The sequence below is a fragment of the Centroberyx affinis genome, unplaced genomic scaffold, assembly GCF_046629955.1.
Source record: "Centroberyx affinis isolate AG114_WGS23_722 - 3 ecotype Tasmania unplaced genomic scaffold, CSIRO-AGI_Caff_v1 ptg002343l_1, whole genome shotgun sequence".
Taxonomy (NCBI): Eukaryota; Metazoa; Chordata; class Actinopteri; order Beryciformes; family Berycidae; genus Centroberyx; species Centroberyx affinis.
Genome location: NW_027280607.1, coordinates 72,853 through 94,057, shown reverse-complemented (window position 1 = coordinate 94,057; position 21,205 = coordinate 72,853). Strand labels below are relative to the sequence as shown.

General features: G+C 43.3%; 1 protein-coding gene across 4 annotated transcripts; it reads left to right on the top strand.

The window, feature by feature from the left end:
• The first annotated feature begins 1,999 nt into the window (after positions 1-1,999).
• upf2 (UPF2 regulator of nonsense mediated mRNA decay) lies at positions 2,000-19,613 on the top strand. 4 transcript variants are annotated; one of them, XM_071533236.1, is made up of 22 exons: positions 2,000-2,042; positions 3,314-3,688; positions 4,060-4,839; positions 4,944-5,104; positions 5,448-5,639; positions 5,745-5,894; positions 6,214-6,317; positions 6,535-6,620; positions 6,897-7,005; positions 7,318-7,431; positions 7,529-7,645; positions 7,989-8,174; positions 9,011-9,214; positions 9,902-10,177; positions 11,085-11,268; positions 12,971-13,128; positions 13,902-14,006; positions 14,149-14,247; positions 15,013-15,183; positions 17,003-17,144; positions 17,506-17,626; positions 18,917-19,613. In XM_071533236.1, the coding sequence occupies exons 2-22, from the start codon at positions 3,315-3,317 to the stop codon at positions 18,924-18,926; spliced, it is 3,843 nt and encodes a 1,280-aa protein (XP_071389337.1). In that variant the 5' UTR covers positions 2,000-2,042; position 3,314; the 3' UTR covers positions 18,927-19,613. The 4 variants fall into 4 exon arrangements, with proteins under 4 accessions (XP_071389337.1, XP_071389336.1, XP_071389335.1 ...); XM_071533235.1 differs by having other exon boundaries at positions 5,745-5,906; XM_071533234.1 differs by having other exon boundaries at positions 5,745-5,906; positions 15,010-15,183; positions 18,920-19,613.
• Positions 19,614-21,205: the final 1,592 nt, after the last annotated feature.

Sequence of the window (21,205 nt, the reverse complement as noted above, 5' to 3'; positions counted from 1 at the left end):
CTTACAGGGATGAATGCAGTATTGAGATGCATTATTCCCACAGGTTTAGTCAAAATGTGATCAAAAAAAAAAATTTGGTGTCTGAGATATGACAGAGCTCACAAATCTACAGACAAAAACCGTAATTATAAATGATTGACTAGCCTAAACAATGACTGCATCCTGTGTCAGGGACGACATGTTTACTTTTGCCTTGTCAGGGATTGCTGTCATGTCCGATGCTGTATACTTGGTCCTCAAAACATAGTTCTCATTTTCTATGCTGGTCTTCCACCCTGAAGTCTCCAGAACTCCTGCTGGGCCTCCAGTTTTTCCAAGGCCATTGATACTGCATGTGGTCCCTTGGGTGTTACTGTTGGCTGGCTTGTTCCCCTGGGCGTTCACTCTACCCTGGGAAGTGTGAAAATGATGTGGTCAGTAATCTACTATGCCTGCACTCTCAGCCAGCCCTATCACAGCCAGGGTCTCTTTCCAGAACAATGCCACTACTGATGAAAAACAGCCAGTCCCATCCTATTAGGTAAAATAATATACTCTGACCATGCCACTCTCGCAGGCTGGTAGAGGAGGAAAATGGTCAATTGTTCGAAAGTTTGATTCAGATTCAGGTACTATGTTTCATTTTAGATCCAGAGGGAAATTTGCATGAAGTTTATGAAATGTCACTTTACAGACCTTTGGAAGGATCAGTATGTTAATAGTACAGCATCTTTGGCCACTTTCAATAAGGCACAGTCAATCATATGCATATAGAGGAGGAAGAGAACCAAGATGGGAGTGGAGACAGGTAGTTTCTGTTGACTTGCAGGACAGGTCAATCACATGAAATAAGTTCAGCACTCATCAATCAGTAATCCATTTGAGGGCAACTTTTAACTCTAGTTTTTTCACAAATCACAGGAATGACTAAAATCATTAACCTCACTGACATAAAATGGATTTCTTTTGTGGCAAATGTTTGTGTTTTGGTGAATAAGGAAACTGAAAAAAAACACAACATGATGCATCACCATCACAAAACTACATTTTCAAACTTATTTCCGATGTGAAACAGTATGAACATTGACATGAAAATAGATTGACACTTTTCAATAAGTAAAAATATCAATAGATCATGTGGATCAGTTAAGGTATAGTGCATAGAGGTAGACACACAATTCTCCAAGCAATGCAGATGACCTATTTTTGAGTGTTAATAAGTGTTGATTGGACTTAAGTAAACATTTGCAGTATTGAATTTAACACTTTCAGAATTAAATTAACACTGACATGTTTACTGTCTAGGATGCCCTATTCAAGCAATATGAAGTGTTTTTACGGTTGTTTGTTTTTGTTGTTTTTACATTTTTTAAAATGTTGAAAATTGTGATTTGGCTGTGGGTGGAGACATTTTCTGAGAACTAGCCAATCAGAAAGTGAGATTGGTTAGTGATTAGAAGATGTTTACAGTACTCCCATGTCCTTCCACAAGTGTCAGACAGAATGAAAACATTGAGTTAGGAAGATAGGGATGTCATATGGATCCAAGAGACTTCTATAAGACAATGTGTTATTGTTCTGTATATTGTTACTTTCATTCTGTACCTTTATTATCTGTCTAATATGAGATTATTTTGTATTGGAAGCTCAAGTCTCACAGCTGTCAGGGATTGTAACATTTTATTTTGTTCATCCTGAATAGAAACCACCAACAAAATGGTATATAGTGTGATAAATGGTGCAAATTGATTGCCCACTGTAGTCTGTTATTATATTATTGCACACAGTGTTGCACTAGTATCCGTCATAAGTATTGCCTCTCAGAGTGATAGAAGGCCTAATATATCGAAATGTGTTACTGTTTATGTTTTTAATTAGATTTTTATATTTTATAACGAAACAATGCATATATATAAATTATTGACAATAAATAACTAGTACATTTGGCCATTAGAATTTTTTTTATTCAGGCATGATTTGTGTTACCAAAACAAGAGGGTCCTTCTGTGGTTCACACGGAAACCAACGCTCAAGACCGATGTTTGTTTTGCTACAAGTAGAAGGTAACCGTTAAACATTTATTGCGCATTAAAATTTTTACGGTAGAATGGGTGAACGCGAATTATAGTCTAAGTTGTTGTAAGTTTACTCTACAACGATTACATAAACACCATTTTCTAATTTCGCGCTGTCAAAAGATTTGTTTACATCCGTTGCAATGCTTCCATTCAAGTGGCCTAACGCTAACACGACGGCTAACGTTAACTATGCTAACGCTAACTGAGTAACGTTAACTATTTTCGCTAGCTACTGTGTATTGTGACTTCTTATCTAAATATACACGTCTACCACACCACGAGGCTACTAATCTGACTGTTTCACTCACAACACGATTTGTTGTTGATTCGTCGGCTACACAACGTAAAGTGAGCAAACGTTAGCATACCGAATAAGTATTCAGGTGACTAGCTAGCTAGCTAACGAACGGTATCGTCCTTAAACCAGGACGAAACGGCTGTGGTGTACGTCAAACTCGCATTTATGTTGGTTTCGTTGGTTACTTGATTGAATTTTAGTTTATATATTCTCGAAAGCAGGTAAGTAACGATGTACCTACCGACATAGTTATTGTGATGTGCTAGCACTATAATGTCAGTGATTATCAACAGGTCTCTCACTTTATGCTAACGTTAGCCGCCTGGTATTTATCACATTAAGCTGTACTAGGTACAATTAATGCAGAACGGCGTCCTTAGTGTAATGTTGCAGTGTGCTCACAAGTGTCACTAAACTGTCTTCTGCTACGTTATGAACCGTCCAGACCTCTCGGGTCGTATGGGACAGGTCTGCTTTCTGTCCCCAGAGTCAAAACTAAACATGGAGAAGCAGCGTTCAGTTTTTATGCTCCACATATCTGGAACAAACTCCCAGAAAACTGCAGGTCTGCTGCGACTCTCAGTTCTTTTAAATCAAGGCTGAAGACTTTTCTGTTTGCCGCTGCCTTTTATGACATCAAATAACTATTCATCTCTCACACTGCACTGTAACCTTTATTCTTGTATTTTACACCTGTCCTATTCTATTTTAGCCTATTTTTTTATTCTCTTAGCTCTTTAATGAACTTTATTTTTCTTGGTCTTTTATTTGAATTTTATCCTTTTCATTTTGTCTCTGTCTTTGCTTTTAATGTTTTATGTAAAGCACTTTGAATTGCCCTGTTGCTGAAATGTGCTATATAAATAAACTTGCCTTGCCTTGCCTTGCCTAAACTGTGCTTCTTGCATATTGCATCCAAGTTACAGATCAGCATAATTTTTATTCCCTTTATCTCCAGTATGCCTGCTGAACGCAAGCGGTCAGTAAACATGGATGAGAAAGAAGTGTGCTCATTCAGTAATAAAGAAAAAGAGAAGGATCGAGATGGTGACAGAAGACCAGCATCCTCTCGAGATAAAGCAAAAGATGAGGCCAAAATGAGTGGTAAAAAAGATAGTGGCAAGGCTGCAGAGGAGAAGAGGAAGCGTCTAGAGGAGGAAAAGAGGAAGAAAGAGGAAAAAGAGCGAAAAAAGAAAGAGGAGGAGAAACAGAAAGCGGAGGAGGAACAGAGGAAGAAAGAGGAGGAGGAGAAGAGACAGCAGGAGGAGCAGGAGAGGAAGCTCCAAGAGGAGGAGGCCAAAAGACAACGTGAAGAGGAGGCGGCTCAGCAGAAGTAAGTGATGGTGAACTTTATATTGTTACACTCTTCCTTGTAAGGCCCCTTTTTACTGTTGTGATAAAAAGTACTGGATTGTGTGCTCTCCATCATTTAAGAACATTGTAGCTTTGAACCAGGCAGTCCTTGGCATAGCAGGACCCTGGCTAGCAAATCTGCTTTGGTACACCTGATATGGATGCTAAGGAATTTTGACACAGAAATGAACAGTTTTATGTTTTAACAGTACATAGAGCTCAGGAAGTTTTAATGTTTAAAAAGGCCCCTAAAATCAAAGGATGCATTACCAAAACAGTATCTTTCTGAGTCTGTTGACTTACCCTCACCTTCCATTGTCCCTTACCTTCGATTCACCCTTATTTCCCCAGGGAAAAGGAGGAGGGCCATCAGCTGCACCAGGAGGCCTGGGAGCGCCACCAGTGCAGGAAGGAGCTCCGCAGCAAGAACCAGAACGCCCATGAGGGTCGGCCCGAAGAGGCCTTCTTCAGCCGCCTGGACTCCAGCCTTAAGAAGAACACCGCCTTTGTCAAGAAGCTGCGGACACTCACTGAGCAGCAGCGAGACTCCCTCTCCAATGACTTTGCCTCGCTCAACCTCAGCAAGTACATCGGCGAGGCTGTGAGCTCCGTCGTGGAGGCCAAGCTGAAGATCTCAGACGTTGGCTGCGCCGTCCACCTGTGCTCCCTCTTCCACCAGCGCTATGCTGAGTTCGCCCCTCTGCTGTTGCAGGCGTGGAAGAAGCACTTTGAAGCGCGGAAGGAGGAGAAGTCGCCCAACGTGAGCAAGCTGCGCACAGATCTGCGCTTCATCGCCGAGCTCACGATCGTCGGCCTCTTCACAGACAAGGAGGGCCTCTCGCTCATCTACGAGCAGCTGAAGAACATCATCGGGACGGACCGGGAGACGCACACTCACGTGTCTGTGGTCATCAGCTTCTGTAAACACTGCGGGGATGACATCGCCGGTCTGGTGCCCCGCAAGGTGAAACTGGCCGCTGAGAAGTTTGGCTTGGTCTTCCCACCGAGCGAGATCATCAACACAGAGAAACAGCAGCCCTTCCAGAACCTTCTAAGGGAGTACTTCACATCGCTCACCAAGCACCTGAAGAAGGACCACCGGGAGCTGCAGAACATCGAGAGGCAGAACAGGTGAGCAGGGGACCAAAATAAACATATTTTTTTCCCCACAGAGCATTGCTCTGTGGTCGTTTTTTGTTGTTTACTAAGACCTCTTTAAATTTTTTCCTCATCAGACGCATCCTCCATTCCAAAGGGGAGCTGAGCGAGGACAGACACAAGCAGTATGAGGAGTTTGCTACTTCCTACCAGAAGCTCCTGGCCAACACTCAGTCTCTGGCCGACCTTCTTGATGAAAACATGCCAGAACTTCCTCAGGACAAGACTGTGCAGGAGGGTGTGTGATGATTTTTATCTGGTCCTGTTTAAACTTAAAGATGCAACATGTAGGATTTTCTCATTAATATGTATCTGCAGAATAACATTAGATCACAAACAGTAGCTCCATTGAGGTCTGAGCTCTCAAGCAGCTTGTAGGGGAAAGATACAGTTAGAAAACAGCAGGGCAATAGAATGTAGCGTCAGTAATAATTACCACAGTTTCACATTGGCATAAAATCTTATATGTGTTACCGTTATAATTATGATAACACATTTCTTGTTGTGAAGATTTTAATTGTGATGCTTTAGGTCCTTCCAGTGTTTTTGTGTGTAATATTTTGTCTTCCTTCTGCCCACAGAACATGGCCCTGGCATTGACATCTTCACCCCCGGTAAGCCCGGAGAGTATGACCTCGAGGGGGGCATCTGGGAGGATGAGGATGCTCGTAACTTCTATGAGAACATGGTGGACCTGAAGGCCTTTGTCCCTGCCATCCTCTTCAAGGACAACGAGAAGAGCAACCAGGGCAAAGACAAGGACGATGCCAAAGGTACATTGTTTATGTTTAGTAAAATCACAGACAGAGGGAGAACACACACACACACACACACACACACATTTCTTCTGACTGTGTTACTGTTGCTCTCTTCTTCAGATGCCAGAGAGGGGAAGGATGGGGCCAGCACCACAGAAGAACTGGAGCTGGAGTTGGAGGCTCTGGACATTGCTGACGACCCTCTTGAACTGGAAGGCCCAGATGAAGCGGAGAATGAAGAGCTGGCCAAGAAACTGCTGGACGAGCAAGGTAAAGATGAAGGTACTCCTTTGATGCCACCTGACAAACCAGCCCCCTCCTACATTTAACGCTTACTATTTAGCTTGATAGCCAGAATAATATTAAAACCCCTTTCAATATATGTGAGATTCTGACAATACGATAATCTCTTCAGCTCTAATTTGTATTACATGCTGCTTGTCTTTTTTTTAAACAATGCATTGTACTTTTGTGCAACTCTGAATCTCAAATCTTTTTATTGTCCTGTTAGTTGTTTTTTTTGTGCAGTTTTTAGTTTATTTTAAGTGGATTTAACATCTACCTTCATGATTATTGTGTGTGTGTGAAGAACAAGAGGATGAGGAGGCCAGCACCGGGTCCCACTTGAAGTTAATAGTGGACGCCTTCATCCAGCAGCTCCCCAACTGTGTCAACAGAGACCTCATAGACAAGGTAAAGAGAATCATTACAAATGAGTAATGGCAGGCTTTACTTGGTGGGTTTTAGGAAATAGAGAATGACTGACAGTTGAAAAAGCTAACACTGATCTCAGTTCAAAAAGTAACTGAGAAGCAAAAAAACATTCAATGTCATTGCTTCTTAGGCAAAAAGATCTGTGAGATTTCATGAATGATCATTTCTGTTTTATGGACACTGTTTATTCTCACAGGCTGCCATGGACTTCTGCATGAACATGAACACCAAATCCAACAGGAGGAAGCTTGTCCGTGCCCTCTTCACCGTTCCCAGGCAGAGGTAAAGCTGTGCACACCAGGGTTAGACTCATGTATCGGTTCATGTGAAAATGGTCAAATTTAGAGATACTGAATATTGGCTATCAGCTGCTTCAATCCAAAAATATTGGTATTGGCATTGGCTTTCAAAAACCCATATTGGTTAAACTCCTGTCTAGTGCACTCAATTCATGGTTGATATCTATGATGTGATGGTGACTGACACCACCAGGTGGTGCTATCCTCATGTTTTATATCACTGAAGACCAGTGGGGCACTCACAGTTTTTCTCTTGCAGGTTGGATCTTCTGCCCTTCTACTCTCGCCTGGTTGCGACCCTTCACCCCTGCATGTCAGATGTGGCTGAGGACCTATGCTCCATGCTAAAGGGAGACTTCAGGTTTCACGTAGGTCCTCTTTATTACTTTAATTACTGATTTAGTGTCACTGGATAAAACCTAATAGGGACTTTGCATTAAAAACTGGTAATCTGTAAACCACCAGTTTTCCAGCAGAGGATCTTCCCAAGTAAAGAGCTACCAGACTCCGGGTGTTAAGAACAGCAAATGTAAAAGCTTTCATGAACTGGCTACAGGTTAAATCAATCAATTGTGGATGGAGAGTAGCAGAACTGACATTTATTTGTATGAAAATGTTGCGGATTACAATTCTAAGTTTGAATTGATGGCTTATTTTGCTTCACTGATGTTTCCCCATAGATTCGGAAGAAGGATCAGATCAACATTGAAACCAAAAATAAAACTGTCAGATTCATTGGGGAGCTGGCCAAGTTCAAAATGTTCTCCAAAACGGACACGCTTCATTGTCTCAAGGTAGGTGGATAATCTCTGTCAGTGATCTAAAGCTTTGTGTTTAGTGGATGAACAAACAAGTTGTTTAATGTGTGTATGTGTGTGTGTGGTCCAACAGATGCTGCTGTCTGATTTCTCCCATCACCACATCGAGATGGCCTGCACTCTGCTGGAGACCTGCGGTCGCTTCCTCTTCAGATCCCCTGACTCCCACCTGCGTACCAGCGTCCTACTGGTATACACCCAAGGACACACACACAGGAAAAAGATTATGATTATTATTATTATGCCGAGATATGATGAAACTTGAATGATCCCGTGGGTAAATTGCGTTGTTGCAGCAGCATCATAATAGGATACAAGAAAAAAATTTACAACGTACTGTATATACAGGATGTGCAAAATGTGTGTTGTATTCACATTAGCAGGGCTACAGATGTTCATTCATATGAAAAGGATTTCCCTTATCTTCTCTACCCTCTTCTTTTGAGCCATATTATTATGACTGTTGAATATTTTGCTGTAAGCCCTAGTTTTCATGGAAACTGATATTTTGTCAATTCCTCTCTGCGTCCCAGGAGCAAATGATGCGTAAAAAGCAGGCGCAGCATCTGGATGCGCGCTATGTGACCATGGTGGAGAACGCCTACTACTACTGCAACCCCCCGCCCATGGAGAAGACCGTGAAGAAGAAGAGACCCCCGCTGCAGGAGTACATCCGCAAGCTGCTCTACAAGGACCTGTCCAAGGTCACCACCGAGAAGGTACAGGACCTGATATGACTGGAGAGACTGTAGTATGTTACTTTACTTACCAGCAATGAACGAGCAATGCTTGTTCTGATGATTTCAAATTGACTATTCCATTCCTGTTCTCTTTAAAACATTTTTATTGAGCAGTAAAATATTAATAAAAGGAAGTAAAAGTTGTAGTGTTGAGAAAAAATAACTTTGACTTTAAATCTTCACATCTTAGCTGCAAAGTTTCACAGAAGTCCCATAATCCCCTTCTCGTATGCAAATAAATTTAAACTAGCGAGCCAGATAGCCTAACATGACTGTAATCTCCATAGAAGTGATGAAGGCAGCTGATCAACTAAGGAACCAGAGAGCTGATATCGCATTCAAATAAACTAATCTTTAATTAATCAATATGTCATCGCCACAAATGCACCATCAGTCTACAGTGGTTCCCACAGGTCTATTTTCTATTCTGTCTATCCTCTATTCTGTCTATTCAAATTGAGATGGACCTCATGGTGTTTTCTCAGTTGTGTGTGTGTGTTTATCTAACTAGGCTATGTTTTGGCTGCATTTTTATTGACATTTCATTTGGCAAGCTCAGTATCTTTGTTCAGGCACTAAAGTCTCTTACTCTATTAATATAGCGCAGAATTATACCCCCATCTGACTGGCGCTAGTTTTGTGAACCAAAATGTGTGGTTTACCGCTACATATGGTGTGAACTACATTTCAGACACTTCATTTCTTTTTTTCATAAACGTCATTAATTAGAAATACCAAGTTTGAATGCAAGCATACTACATCATAGCGGCCAAAAACATACAGAATGTATTAGTTATGCTCCCGTTTGTCCCCAGGTGCTGAGGCAGATGCGCAAGCTTCCCTGGCAGGACCCCGAGATCAAGAGCTACCTGATCTGCTGCATGGTCAACATCTGGAACGTCAAGTACAACAGCATCCACTGTGTGGCAAACCTGCTGGCCGGCCTGGTGGCCTACCAGGAGGACGTGGGCATCCACGTGGTGGACGGCGTCCTGGAGGACATCCGCCTGGGCATGGAGGTGAGGAGGGGAAGGGGAGGTAATGGGGTAAATGATGGTATCTCCACCGATGATATAATCCACTTATACTTCTACTGTACTATTATTGAGGGTTCTTCGGGCGTTGAGGTGAAGAAGGAACAGAGAGAGGACAGGAACGCAAAGAATAATAGGCGCTAATCTTGATTGACATGTTTGACTGTAGTATGAAGATGAAGTAACATGTTACTGTCATTATTATGAACCGCGTGTACATGCTCTGAGCCACGTGAGAATACTGTATGACTCTACCTAAGATGCAGTCACATGGCTTTGCAGCATGCTGCTTAAGGTGTCACATAGGTGAAGTTGCCCCTCAGGCTCTGACAACAGCAGGACAACATGGTGAAATGTTGATGAGCACATGTGATGAACACACATGCATACTGTACATCTCTATAAATACATTGTCTACTGACTTTTGTTTATGAGCTCTGGTTTGCTTGTAATAGGGTAGTGTGAGTCAACTTTTCCACTACAATTCAGACCAAAGAAGAAGAACTGCAAGTGAGATCACACCCTAAAACTCTCCAGTGACACCCAGGATAATAAGCAAAAAACATATTCGTGCATACTTTGTGCATTCAATCAAAATGTCTCATTGCTCATTTCATGTTAAGGGCTTCCCATAGATCTAACGGTACAGCACACACACTTCTCCATCCCCAGGTCAACCAGCCCAAGTTCAACCAGCGGCGTATCAGCAGTGCCAAGTTCCTGGGTGAGCTCTACAACTATCGCATGGTGGAGTCGGCGGTCATCTTCCGGACCCTCTTCTCCTTCATCTCCTTCGGGGTGAACCAGGACGGCAGCCCCAGCCCCCTGGACCCGCCGGAGCACCTCTTCCGCATCCGGCTGGTCTGCACCCTGCTGGATACCTGCGGCCAGTACTTTGACCGAGGCTCCAGCAAAAGGAAGCTGGACTGTTTCCTCATCTACTTCCAGGCATGTCTGCTTCCAGTGCACCTCGAGTCCTTCTGTTTAGTTTTATGTCCTTTCTGTCTCTTTCTCCAGCTGGCTTTCCATCCAGTTAGTTTTTTTGCAAATTATGTTGCATCGAATCAGAAAAGCTGAATGGAAACGTCAGAATTTTATACAATTAATTAAATATCTCAAAAAAGTTTTTACGCTGGCTTGAAGTGGACTTTAGTGGACTTGTTGATGAAGATAAGTAGCGATGGAAACATCCCTCAAATAAAAAAAATACTGACGTAGGCCTGGCATGATCAGCCTGATGGATGGTTCAAACTCATTGCACAACAGTTCACAAAACAAACAGGTTTTGGATGTTTTGAAATGTTGTGTGTAAAATATCTGTCCAGCACATCTCCTTGAGATGCCTTACCCATTGTGTCTCCCCTGTATAAGTCTCCTTCATGGTTGTATGACCGTAGTTGGTACACTAGTATATTGCCAAGTGCATGTTTTTGTTTTCATCTTTGGATGAAAGCATGAAATAGAGCCAACATTAGGCGAAACTAAAGAACACTCAGAACTTGCCCAGTACTCTGAATGGTACTAATCAAGTGACGTTCAGAGTCTATTTATTCACTTCAAACAAGCTGATGGAAACACTGAATTTGCATTATATTTTTGCACTTTTTCAAAAGGTGACTAAAAATTGCTTGGCACTTGGATGGAATCATAACTTATGGAATTTTACATTTTAGGCGTTAAGCTAATGCTGCTGTACAAATCAACGTATACTGAGTCCAATAGCAAAATGAGCTTCAATTCCTAGATTGCCAACATTACAAATGACCAAAAAAACTTCTCTCTCTCTGTATCAATTCAATGGAGATTAGGCCGCTATGGTGAGGTTTTTGCCTGATGTCATTATGTGTCCTTATAGCGCTACATCTGGTGGAAGAAGAGCATAGATGTGTGGAACAAGGACCACCCGTTCCCCATAGACATCGACTACATGATCAGCGACACCCTGGAGCTGCTCAGGCCCAAGATGAGGCTCAGCTGCTCCTTGGAGGAGGCCACCAAACAGGTCACCGACCTGGAGAGGGAGGTGCTCGTCAAACTAGGTACGCTGGCAGCAACCCGCTGACATTTACAGACAGATGCAATTGTCAATTGTCTCCACCAAGCATGCAATTACAGCATGTGTAGAGGATGTGACTGTGTAAGTGTAGCTGGCAGCCTGCCTCGCAGGTTGACCCACTCTCTGTCTTCCCGGCTGAGCAGCATTCCCCGGTGTGTAGGCGGAGGATGCTGTTGCATCACTCTTCTCTCTCTCGTCTATCCATCTGTCAGACAGGTTCAGCTCATCTAAACGCACATACCTAACACACACTGTCACAGCTGTCAGTCCTGCCTACACTGCAGGGCCCAGCGAATACAGGATTTTCAGGCCTGATAATTGGGAACTAAAATTAATGACGTTCAATATATCTGCCGCTAATGAATTACTTACTGTTATGTTCTAAACTTCCTCTAAAAATACACGTGCCCAAATGGCTTCTCTCTCTTTTGAGATTTATCTGATTCATCTGTTGTGTGTTTAGACCGTGGGAGACTAAAACTGTATTGAAACACAGGATGATGAATAATAAAAAAAATAATAGTTTGGATGATGATAATTAGGAGAAGAACATATTCATGCATACTTGTGTGTAATCCGATCAAAATATCACTTTAGAAGTTCCGATCGGCATGACACCATTACCACCTCCTATTATCTGAGTTTTCTTTCTAATAATGTGATTTATTGCCTTGCAATTTTGTAATCCTCACTGAATAACGAGGTAGGCTGCTGCCGAGTGTGCCGTGAATTTTCAGCACAGGGCAGAAGACAGACAGATGTGAATGAATGGAGCAAAGCAGACGAGCAAGCTAGAGTCACGTGGCTGTAGCAGCAGAGGGAGAGGAAGAGGGAAGCATTCCTGTAGCAGGTGTAATGAACTCTCCAGTCACAGCGCAAACAGGCTTTCACCGTTTGGCCTGATAGCAGCACCGGCACACCACATTGTTTTACAGTTTCAAGGTGTTGACGTGTAATGTGGAGAGAATGCTTTCAAACCACAGCTCCACCCTCTGCGCGTGTGTGAGTGCATGTGAGTTTGTATGTGTGTGTATGTGCGCGCCTGCCTACCTTTTTATGCTTGTGTGTGAATGAAAGGGGGAGAGTGATTGATGAGGGAGATGGAGGCCCCCAAGCTAAACAGTGGCCCCATTGTTTTACCTTTCATCCTTTAACCAGGATAAGGCATTCCACAGCCCCCTGGTTACACAAGACCTGATCTTCAACTTCAGCATGCCTACCTGACTTCATTTCTCTGCTCTGTCACCACTCTCACGTAATTTGGCTCTGTAATTGGTCTGGCGCTCATTGTCTAGTTCGGTTTGTAACGCCGAAGCTCCCTTTTAATGAAGCAGTCATTTCCTCATGCCTTCTCTCATGAATAATTGTTTTATTATAAGTGAAGCTTTTGTTGGAGGAAAGCCGTTCACCCGGGTTGGACATACTTGGAGTAGTTTATGATATAATCTGTCATAACCATCTCTGTGTGTAATCTTATTACTGCATCTAAAGCCTGTTGAGAACATGACCATTATTCCTGTAGAGCATTATGGTCAACATAGCGTTATGGAATATAATGTTGACTTTACGCTCAGAAAAACATGACGACTATTGTGCGAGTTGCATTTCTTCTTCAACTTCAACTTCTTCCCCATGCCGTCTGATCCCATGTGTGTTAACCTGTCTCAATGCGTGTGTTCATGAAGGCCTAGCCATGGAGAAGGACGGCCGTTGTTCCAGCGCCATGGGTGAAGGCGAGGTTCTGGACGAGGAAGACGACGACGGCGATGACGATGAAGAGGGAGGGGCGGAGACGGAGGAGCAGTCGGGCAACGAGAGCGAAATGAACGAACAGGAAGAGGAAGTGAGTGAACTGACTGTAAAAACCACCATCCTGTCTGTCCACCCCTTTTCTTCTGTTGGTGCCGGTAGATCGACGTGTTGATATCACACTCAGAATAACTTGTGTTTTGAAACTATGTTCCTGACACTGGCTGTCTAAATCAATTCGACTAAGCCTGATATATCTGCCACACACAATATTCAATCTTTAAATTTGACCATTTTCATGCATAAAATGACAAGAATTCTTTCTTTTGCTCAGAACTTTATTCCTGACAGCGTGGAAAAGCCTTTAGTCCATCATGGGACACTAAAACCCTCCACTGAAACCCAGACTAATGAAATTCTTTTATGTGGCTTAGCAGCTCCTGAGGGCAGGGTGAGGCAGGTTGCACTGCAGGTTTCACAGACTGACACCCTGAAGCGGTTGATTAAAATACATCCACACTGCAGTGAATTGAGTTGGCCACAAATAATAAACACATATTAATGCATAATTGTGTGGAGTCTGATCAGAATGCCACATTAGAATTCATGTTAGACAGATATATTGGACTAGCTGTGGTCATGATATGTGGTCCAATATGAGGAATCTCCCTCATATTGGAGACGGACAACATTGACTGGCTGACATCCGATTTTTAACTAAAAGGACAATATCGGCCCAATTAAATCGAGATATTGGTCTAACCCCACTTGGTGTTGTCACACATTCTACTGTATCAAACCCAGAATCATAGATGTGTTTGGCTGAATCCCTGGTCAGTAAACAAGATGCGGCTCTGTTTGTTCCAGGAAGGGTCCGAGAACGAGGAAGAGGAGAGGGAGGAGGAGGAGGAGGAGAACACCGACTACCTGACCGACTCCAATAAAGAAAATGAAACCGACGAGGAGAACAATGTAAGACTGAACATGTGGACATGAATAGTTTTGCTCCAAAATGGGATGATACACCATTTGGGGGGGGAAACCACCCATTCTACCAAATTAAAAAAGAGAGTGTGTATGAATTGGTTTGCGCTCATCCTCTGCCTTTCCATAGGAGGTGACCATCCGTGGCGGTGGCCTAAAGCACGTGGCCTGCGCCGAGGACGAGGACTTCATCCAGGCTCTGGATAAGATGATGCTGGAGAACCTGCAGGTATGATAACATCGTGCCTCATACTCATCTGTGGGCTAAAATGCGAATATGACACGCATTTTGCACATCCTGTGTATAACCTTTTGTTTGTTTTTCCTCATATAGTCATATTTTTCTCATTTGCCACATCTTGGTATATTTTGGATAAGTTATCATATTGTACATATTTTCTTTGTCTTAGTATTTTGTACTGCTGCTTTTGGAACACGCTCATACATGCTGTAATTCATACATTTTCCATACTTTGCATAGAGATTTCTACTTCGGGATTGACCAGTGTGTGTTTTTGTAGGCCGATAGCGATATTCTGGATTGAAGATGCCAATTTCTCTTATTTTGATGCCAAAAAAAATCCATGTCTCTAGTGTTTCCCCCAGATTTTTGAGACACTGCATCGCTTCATTGAAACCCAGGATGATAATATTAAAACATACTCATGCATACTTGTGTGGAATCCAATCAAAATGTCACATTAGAATCAATTCATGTTGAGGGTTCCCCATAGACAACTAGTGTAATATTGATCAATTCTACAATAAATATGTAATCAATCAAACTGCATCATATCCATCATAACAGGTTGCTAACACTGAATCCATTGCATTATGTTATAATGTAATATGTTCATGTAAATACCTGCCATTTGCTCTATTCTTAATGATATTGTTTTTTTGCTGTTTTCTATTACTGTTATTGCTGTTACATTAAACGTTCATCTTAAGATACCAGGTCGACTCTTGACTTGCGTGTTTGTTTCCACAGCAGCGCAGCGGCGAGGCGGTGAAAGTGCACCAGCTGGACGTGGCCATCCCCCTGCAGCTGAAGAGCCAGCTGAGGAAGGGCTGCCCCGGACCAGCATGCACCGGGGAGGGAGACTCCGACATCTCCGACACCATGCAGTTTGTCATGCTCACACGCAAAGGCAACAAGCAGCAGGTAAAATCTGCAGAGGACACACACACACTCTGAAAGGTGCCATGTGTAGTGTTTTAACATCAACAAATCGTTACCACAATTGAACTTGTGAGGAACGGAGGAAGGGGGAGGGGGAGTTAAAGAAACAACATCTTTGTGACAAGAAGCAAAGGGGTTTATGGGAAATGTGGTCATAATGTTGAGAAATGTGAGCACTAACAATACCACTAGTGTGAGATAGTGGCTACCATTCATCTCGACCATGATCTCATTTGTTTACAGTAATCATACCAAGGTATCACAGTTCATTTGACAGTGATATATTGATGTTTACGCCAAGCCAAGTTTAACTTTATTTTTATAGCACATTAAACACCAAAAAGATAACATGACAAGAAACAAGCTAAACAGACAAAAAGTAAAAAAAAATAAATATATATATATATATATATTAAATATTGCATTGTGTTCTGCTGACCTCACACTTCAGGAAGGTTGTTCCACAGTCTAGGGGCTGCAATAGCAAAAGCACAATCACCCTTTAGTTTTAACCTAGAAAGCCCCTGGCCACAGGACCTAAGGGACCTAGTGGTGCTGTAAGGGTCCAGAAGTCTAGAAATATACTGAGGAGCAAGACCAGACAAAGCTTTATAAAGAAACAGCGAGAGTTTTAAAGTGGATTCTATTGCTGACAGCGAAGGGACACCAGGAGAGGAGTGATACGCTCCTTCCTTCTTTTACACCTCCTTCCTACTGAATGAAATTCCCTCACAGACTCAGCACTGTCCGACTGAACCCAGGAATAATATTGACTCGTGAGTTGCAGCCGTGTGTGTGTGTGTGTGTGTGTTTAGGCAAACGGCAGCGGTGGAATGTGTGGTTTGAGGGCAGAGACTGGTTCTTGTACTGTAGGGTGTGTCCAGCTTTCTGCCAGCGCACTAAGTTTTAATAGAGCACTCCACACTCACAGTAGCACACATGACTTTACTCTGTTTTAAGGACAGTTGCCAGATACATATACGCAAAATACATTCGTTTTTATATGAGAAGTTGGCGAGGACACAGAGTTTGTAGATGTAATAATAAGCTATATAGATAGGAAATGACATTTCTCTCTGCACCCCCATTATAAACACAGCTCCCCCTCTGCTGTACTGGGTTTACCGCAATGGTGAATAAAGGAGTCCTGTGTGTGTTTGTGTGTGTGTGTGTAGTAGTGTCACTACCTCTATGTAGGATGTACCTGGACCGCAGCTGGAGTCGCTCCCTGACAAACACACACACACACACACACACACACACACACACACACACACACACTCTCTCACAGCTTGTTGCTGCCAGCTCCTCAGTCCTGCACATGGCAATTTAACTGAGAGAGAGAGTTTAGGAATTGGCATTTGCAGAATATAACAGCCTTGTCAGTACCACATACAAACACGCTAACGCTCTATGCTAAATACTGTATTCTTGTCTAGGGTTACACTATTATTTCGGTTTGATGATGTATGAGGCCGATGTTGCCTTTATATTATGTAGAATTGATTGTATTACAAGTATGTATGAATGTTTTATTATTGTTATTATACGTTTTAGTGTCCCAGGGTCTAAATCTTGTTTCAGAAGCTTTTCCACTCTGACAGGAATAACATTCTGGAGGATACACTGAATAATTACAGGTAGTTTGAAAAATAAATATAGGAACCCATATGAGCCTTCAAAAACGGATGCTGGTTAAACTCTATTGATGTCTGTCTTCCTCGCACTGATCTTTGAGCCTGTGTATGCCAGTTTTGCCAGTGTAAATAAAGAAACGCCGCTGTGTGTGTCTGGTCAACAGTACAAGATCTTGAACGTGCCCCTGTCGTCTCACCTGGCCGCCAACCACTTCAACCAGCAGCAGGCCGAGCAGGAGGAGCGCATGAGGATGAAGAAACTCACCCTGGACATCAACGAGAGGCAGGAGCAGGAGGACTACCAGGGTATGGGATGACGATTTGAGTTAAATACCCAGTGGAGGAGGAGGAGATCAGTGAAATTTACACCCAATATGATACAAAAATGATTGATACAAAATTATATAAAAATTGAATGACCAGGGCCTACTTTCCCTTTGGAAAAGTCTCTAAACAACAGGCCAATCTCCAAAAACTTGCTGTATTTCTTTAAAAGACTGGATATGGGTGTTTACATGGTTCCACTTTTTTGTAGAGAAAGCGCTGCCTCAACCGCATTCCATGCTGATAATGAAAAGCAGGTTCATTTCCGTAAGGACAAGCTGCATTAACTGTCACTATTGACAATCAGTACCTTGTGCCTTGTGTGTGTGTGTGTGTGGTACAGAGATGATGCAGTCCCTGGCCCAGCGGCCGGCCCCGGCCAACACCAACCGGGAGCGCCGGCCACGCTACCAGCACCCCAAAGGAGCTCCCAACGCCGACCTCATCTTCAAGACTGGAGGAAGGTGAGACTCACACCCTCGACCCCGGTCACAGACACACACACTACCCGCAGCATGTATTCGTGACTGGGGGAATAAGGAAGAGCGCTCATTAACTCATTATGTACTGACTCTTCCTTATCGGCATCTCTTTGAACAGAAGACTGAGAAAACAGGCAAGAAATGAAAGACAGGAGAAGCGAGACAGGCAAGAGAGACAAGCGAGGCAAGACAAGCAGGAGAGAATCAACGCATATAAAATGGACTAGGCTAGAGCCAGCCAGATGAGCTGGACCCGCTTTTGACAGAGCCTCAAAAGTGTGTGTGTCCAAGCCCCGCTAAAGACTAATTAATAATGTAAAGTCACCAGGAGTGAGGCAGTAGCTGTGAAGGTTCAGCAAGTTAGTAAAATCGTTTTTGTGGAGGAGAGACTCTTCATTTTTGCTCTTTGTTTAACTGAAATGTGTTCTGCTTTGCAGGTGCTAAGCTCAAGTGAGATTCTTAATTTTCTTTAAAAGCTGTGGAAAAAATTTGGAAATAAAGATTGCACAAAGTTTATATTTTCTTTTCATCAGAAGCACCTTGTGTGTCTTTCTTGCATCTGTATTGAGGAATGACAACATGACATAAGAACTCTATAGAGGAATTTTTGCATACATGACATTTTTCTTAAACACATAACCAACCACAAGCTTATTTAATAGCAGTTTCTACAGACTTTAGTTCAAAATAATGTGCCTCCTCTCTGAAATTGTGACAGGTTAATACATATTTTGCTGCAAGTGTGACCCGTTTTGGAATACTTTTTTACATTTGGGGGAAAGGTTTTTTTTTAAATTAGTGCATACTATTTTTGAATTAAGAAACTTGGAGAATACATTAATGCCAGAGGATGGAGTAGAAAACATTGAGGAGAGATTAGAGACTGGGTTTTTTTGAGTGAGAAGATAATGGTGATCTCCAGTTGGAGTAGTGTTGCCACGACACTAGATTTATTTTGCTTTGATACCAGTTACTAAGTGTATGTGAAAATGTGATACTACTAAGATACCACAGCAAACAAGATAAATCATTAAGCAATGTAGGCCAGTGGTGTGCAGGCTTTTGCCATGGAGGAGTCTGCAGGTTTTGAGTCCAACCAAACGCTACAGCAGCTGATTTCACTGGTTAGTTCTTTCCTCTCTGGTTAAAGGTGAAATCAGCTGCTGTAGCGTTTAGTTCCTCTTCCATGGCACAGGACCGGCCTCCGCTGGTCTAGAGGGAAAACCGGTCCCGGAAGCAGCTCCTACAGTAACGTCCTGCTCTGTCCTCCAGGAGACGCTGATCGGAGTCTGGGCCCGGGAGCGAGCGAGTAAGAGAACGAACGAACGAACGAGCGAGAACGAGAGCGAGCGAGCGAGAGAAGAGAGAGAAGATCGGGAGGGAGACCGGTCTCGTCTGAAACAGGAGTGAATGGGTCCTCCGGGCGCCCAACTGATGCCGGGGCAGACCACCACCCACCCGTACAAACACTTAACCCACCGCGGGGCTGAAGCACGAGGAGGAGAAAGCTTATCAACAAGGGGAAGGGGTGGGGTCAGGGGGGGGGGTCAGACGGCTCCCTTTCTTTTTGTCTGTCGCCTGAGACGACGGCGGCACAGTAGCACGCGAAAAAAATCCCCCAACCGACCACCTGTCTGGACCAGAGAACGCACTAGAAAGATGAAAACGAAACCACCGACCGGCCGCTAGACGGATCAAACAGACAGCAGGATGAATGGGATCGCCTCCAGCCGTCAAAAACCAGCACAGGAGTAGAAAAGTCACTCAACGTTTAGGATGCAGAGTTTAGAAAGCTGCGAATCAACGGACAGAATTTGTGTGAAAGAGTAGCGGGGGGGTGGGAGGGTGGAGAGAGGGGGACTCGACATCCGTAGGGATTTGTTTTGACTCTTTAAAAACTGGGAACGCATCTGTTGTTCAAGTCTATTTTTTTTTTTTCCTCTAACTAAAACTGCACACTGTTTGTCAAGGCAGCTCTGAAAGACGGAGGAGGAGGAGGGGGAGGAGGAGGAGGGGGGGATTTGGGGGGCGGGGGGGGGGGTCGCCCACTGAGAGACGATACGCCCGACGGTGCAGAGGATGGCGGCGCACACGCAGGGGAAGCGTTTTGGCCACGCACGCTTACGACGCCGGCGGCGGCAATCAGGCCAGGAGAGACTCGACCGACCCGCGTCTCACGGTCGCAAATATAATATATACCTGAGCGTACATATTCTTTATTTTTCCCCCCCTTGCTTTTTAAGCCCTCTAGATGTTTTCTTTCAGCATCAAAAGAGATAAGTTTGGACACGTATACAGCTTGTGTTGATTTGGATTTGTGTGCTGTAATGTGGTTTTAAAAACAAAAAAAAAAGCATATTTTTCCTTTGACAAAATTGATAACATCCATATCTGTGTGCCTGAGAGTCGCGCTTAGCAGCGGCAGTGACTGTATACCGCTGGATTATTTTTGTCTGCTGAACCTATAGGTAGATCTGCTCTGTATTCTGCTGCATGGGCCTTTTCTGCACCAGCTTTCTACGCTATTCTCTGCCTGTGTTGTAGTAAAGTGTCCACTGGTGACTCCAATTTATAGTTTGTCTTGTGTTTTAAGATTCAGCTTTGTCTTGGCTCATGATAGACGAAAGAATATCACAATAAAGGTATGGAAAATAACGTCTATATAAAACTCTTCACCCTCGCCATATACGTGCAATAGCATGAGCGATCTATAAATGAGTGTGTGCTGCGTGTGTTTGAGAGCAGCGAGAGGGTGTGTCTGTTTGTCTAGACCTAATTACAGGCCAAACATAACCATTTCCTCACTTCCCGCCCGGTTCCCTCCTCTCAAACACATCGTACGCAGCGCATCGCTAACACACACTGCAGGACGTGCACGCTCATTAAGAGAAATCACGCTAAACGAGAACGCCGATTGCCCTCGGTCACTCCCAAAGATGCCCCAGATGCCCTCACTCTCTCTCACACACACACACACACACACACACAGTCTAGCAGTCTCCGAGCCACACTCCTCAGGGAAGAAGGCTTCTCTGTTGAGGCCTTATGCAATAGTCTGCAACTTAGACAGCATTGCTTCTGTGCAGCGGGGTGGTGGTCAGTACATAAGGAGTCCAATGTAAAATCTGAAATATGTCTGGAAAAAAAAGTTATGAAATCTCATTGCACAAGCAAGCAAAACTGCCAGACACCAAAATATTTTGTTAATATTTCATTTTTAAGATCTGTCAATCTATAGGTTTACAATTACAATGTTTACGTTTACATGGTTCGAAGTGGCACAATTTCTCTAATAAGCTGGTTCACATGGATTCATTTAATGCATTAATCGAATACTCGTCACTCCACTGAACTGAGCCATGTTTGCTTTGCAAATACAACATGGTCACTGTGTCTACATGCGCAGTTGGGAAAAGGCAAAAGAAATGTAAGGCGTTCACATGTCCTAATAAATGGAAAGATTGAGCAGTGACCTGGGTGTGTTAACTGGGTTATGTTGACTCTGAGTATGACCTTATTCTGATTGAGATAATCAGGACTTTACATGACAATTTACGTGAT

Coding starts and splice junctions, on each gene's coding strand:
- upf2 (XM_071533233.1), top strand. CDS start 3,315: ATGCCTGCTGAACGCAAGCGGTCAGTAAACATGGATGAGAAAGAAGTG. Junction 11,269..12,970: donor GGAGGTGCTCGTCAAACTAG/GTACGCTGGCAG, acceptor GTGTTCATGAAG/GCCTAGCCATGGAGAAGGAC. Junction 14,007..14,148: donor AAACCGACGAGGAGAACAAT/GTAAGACTGAAC, acceptor GCCTTTCCATAG/GAGGTGACCATCCGTGGCGG.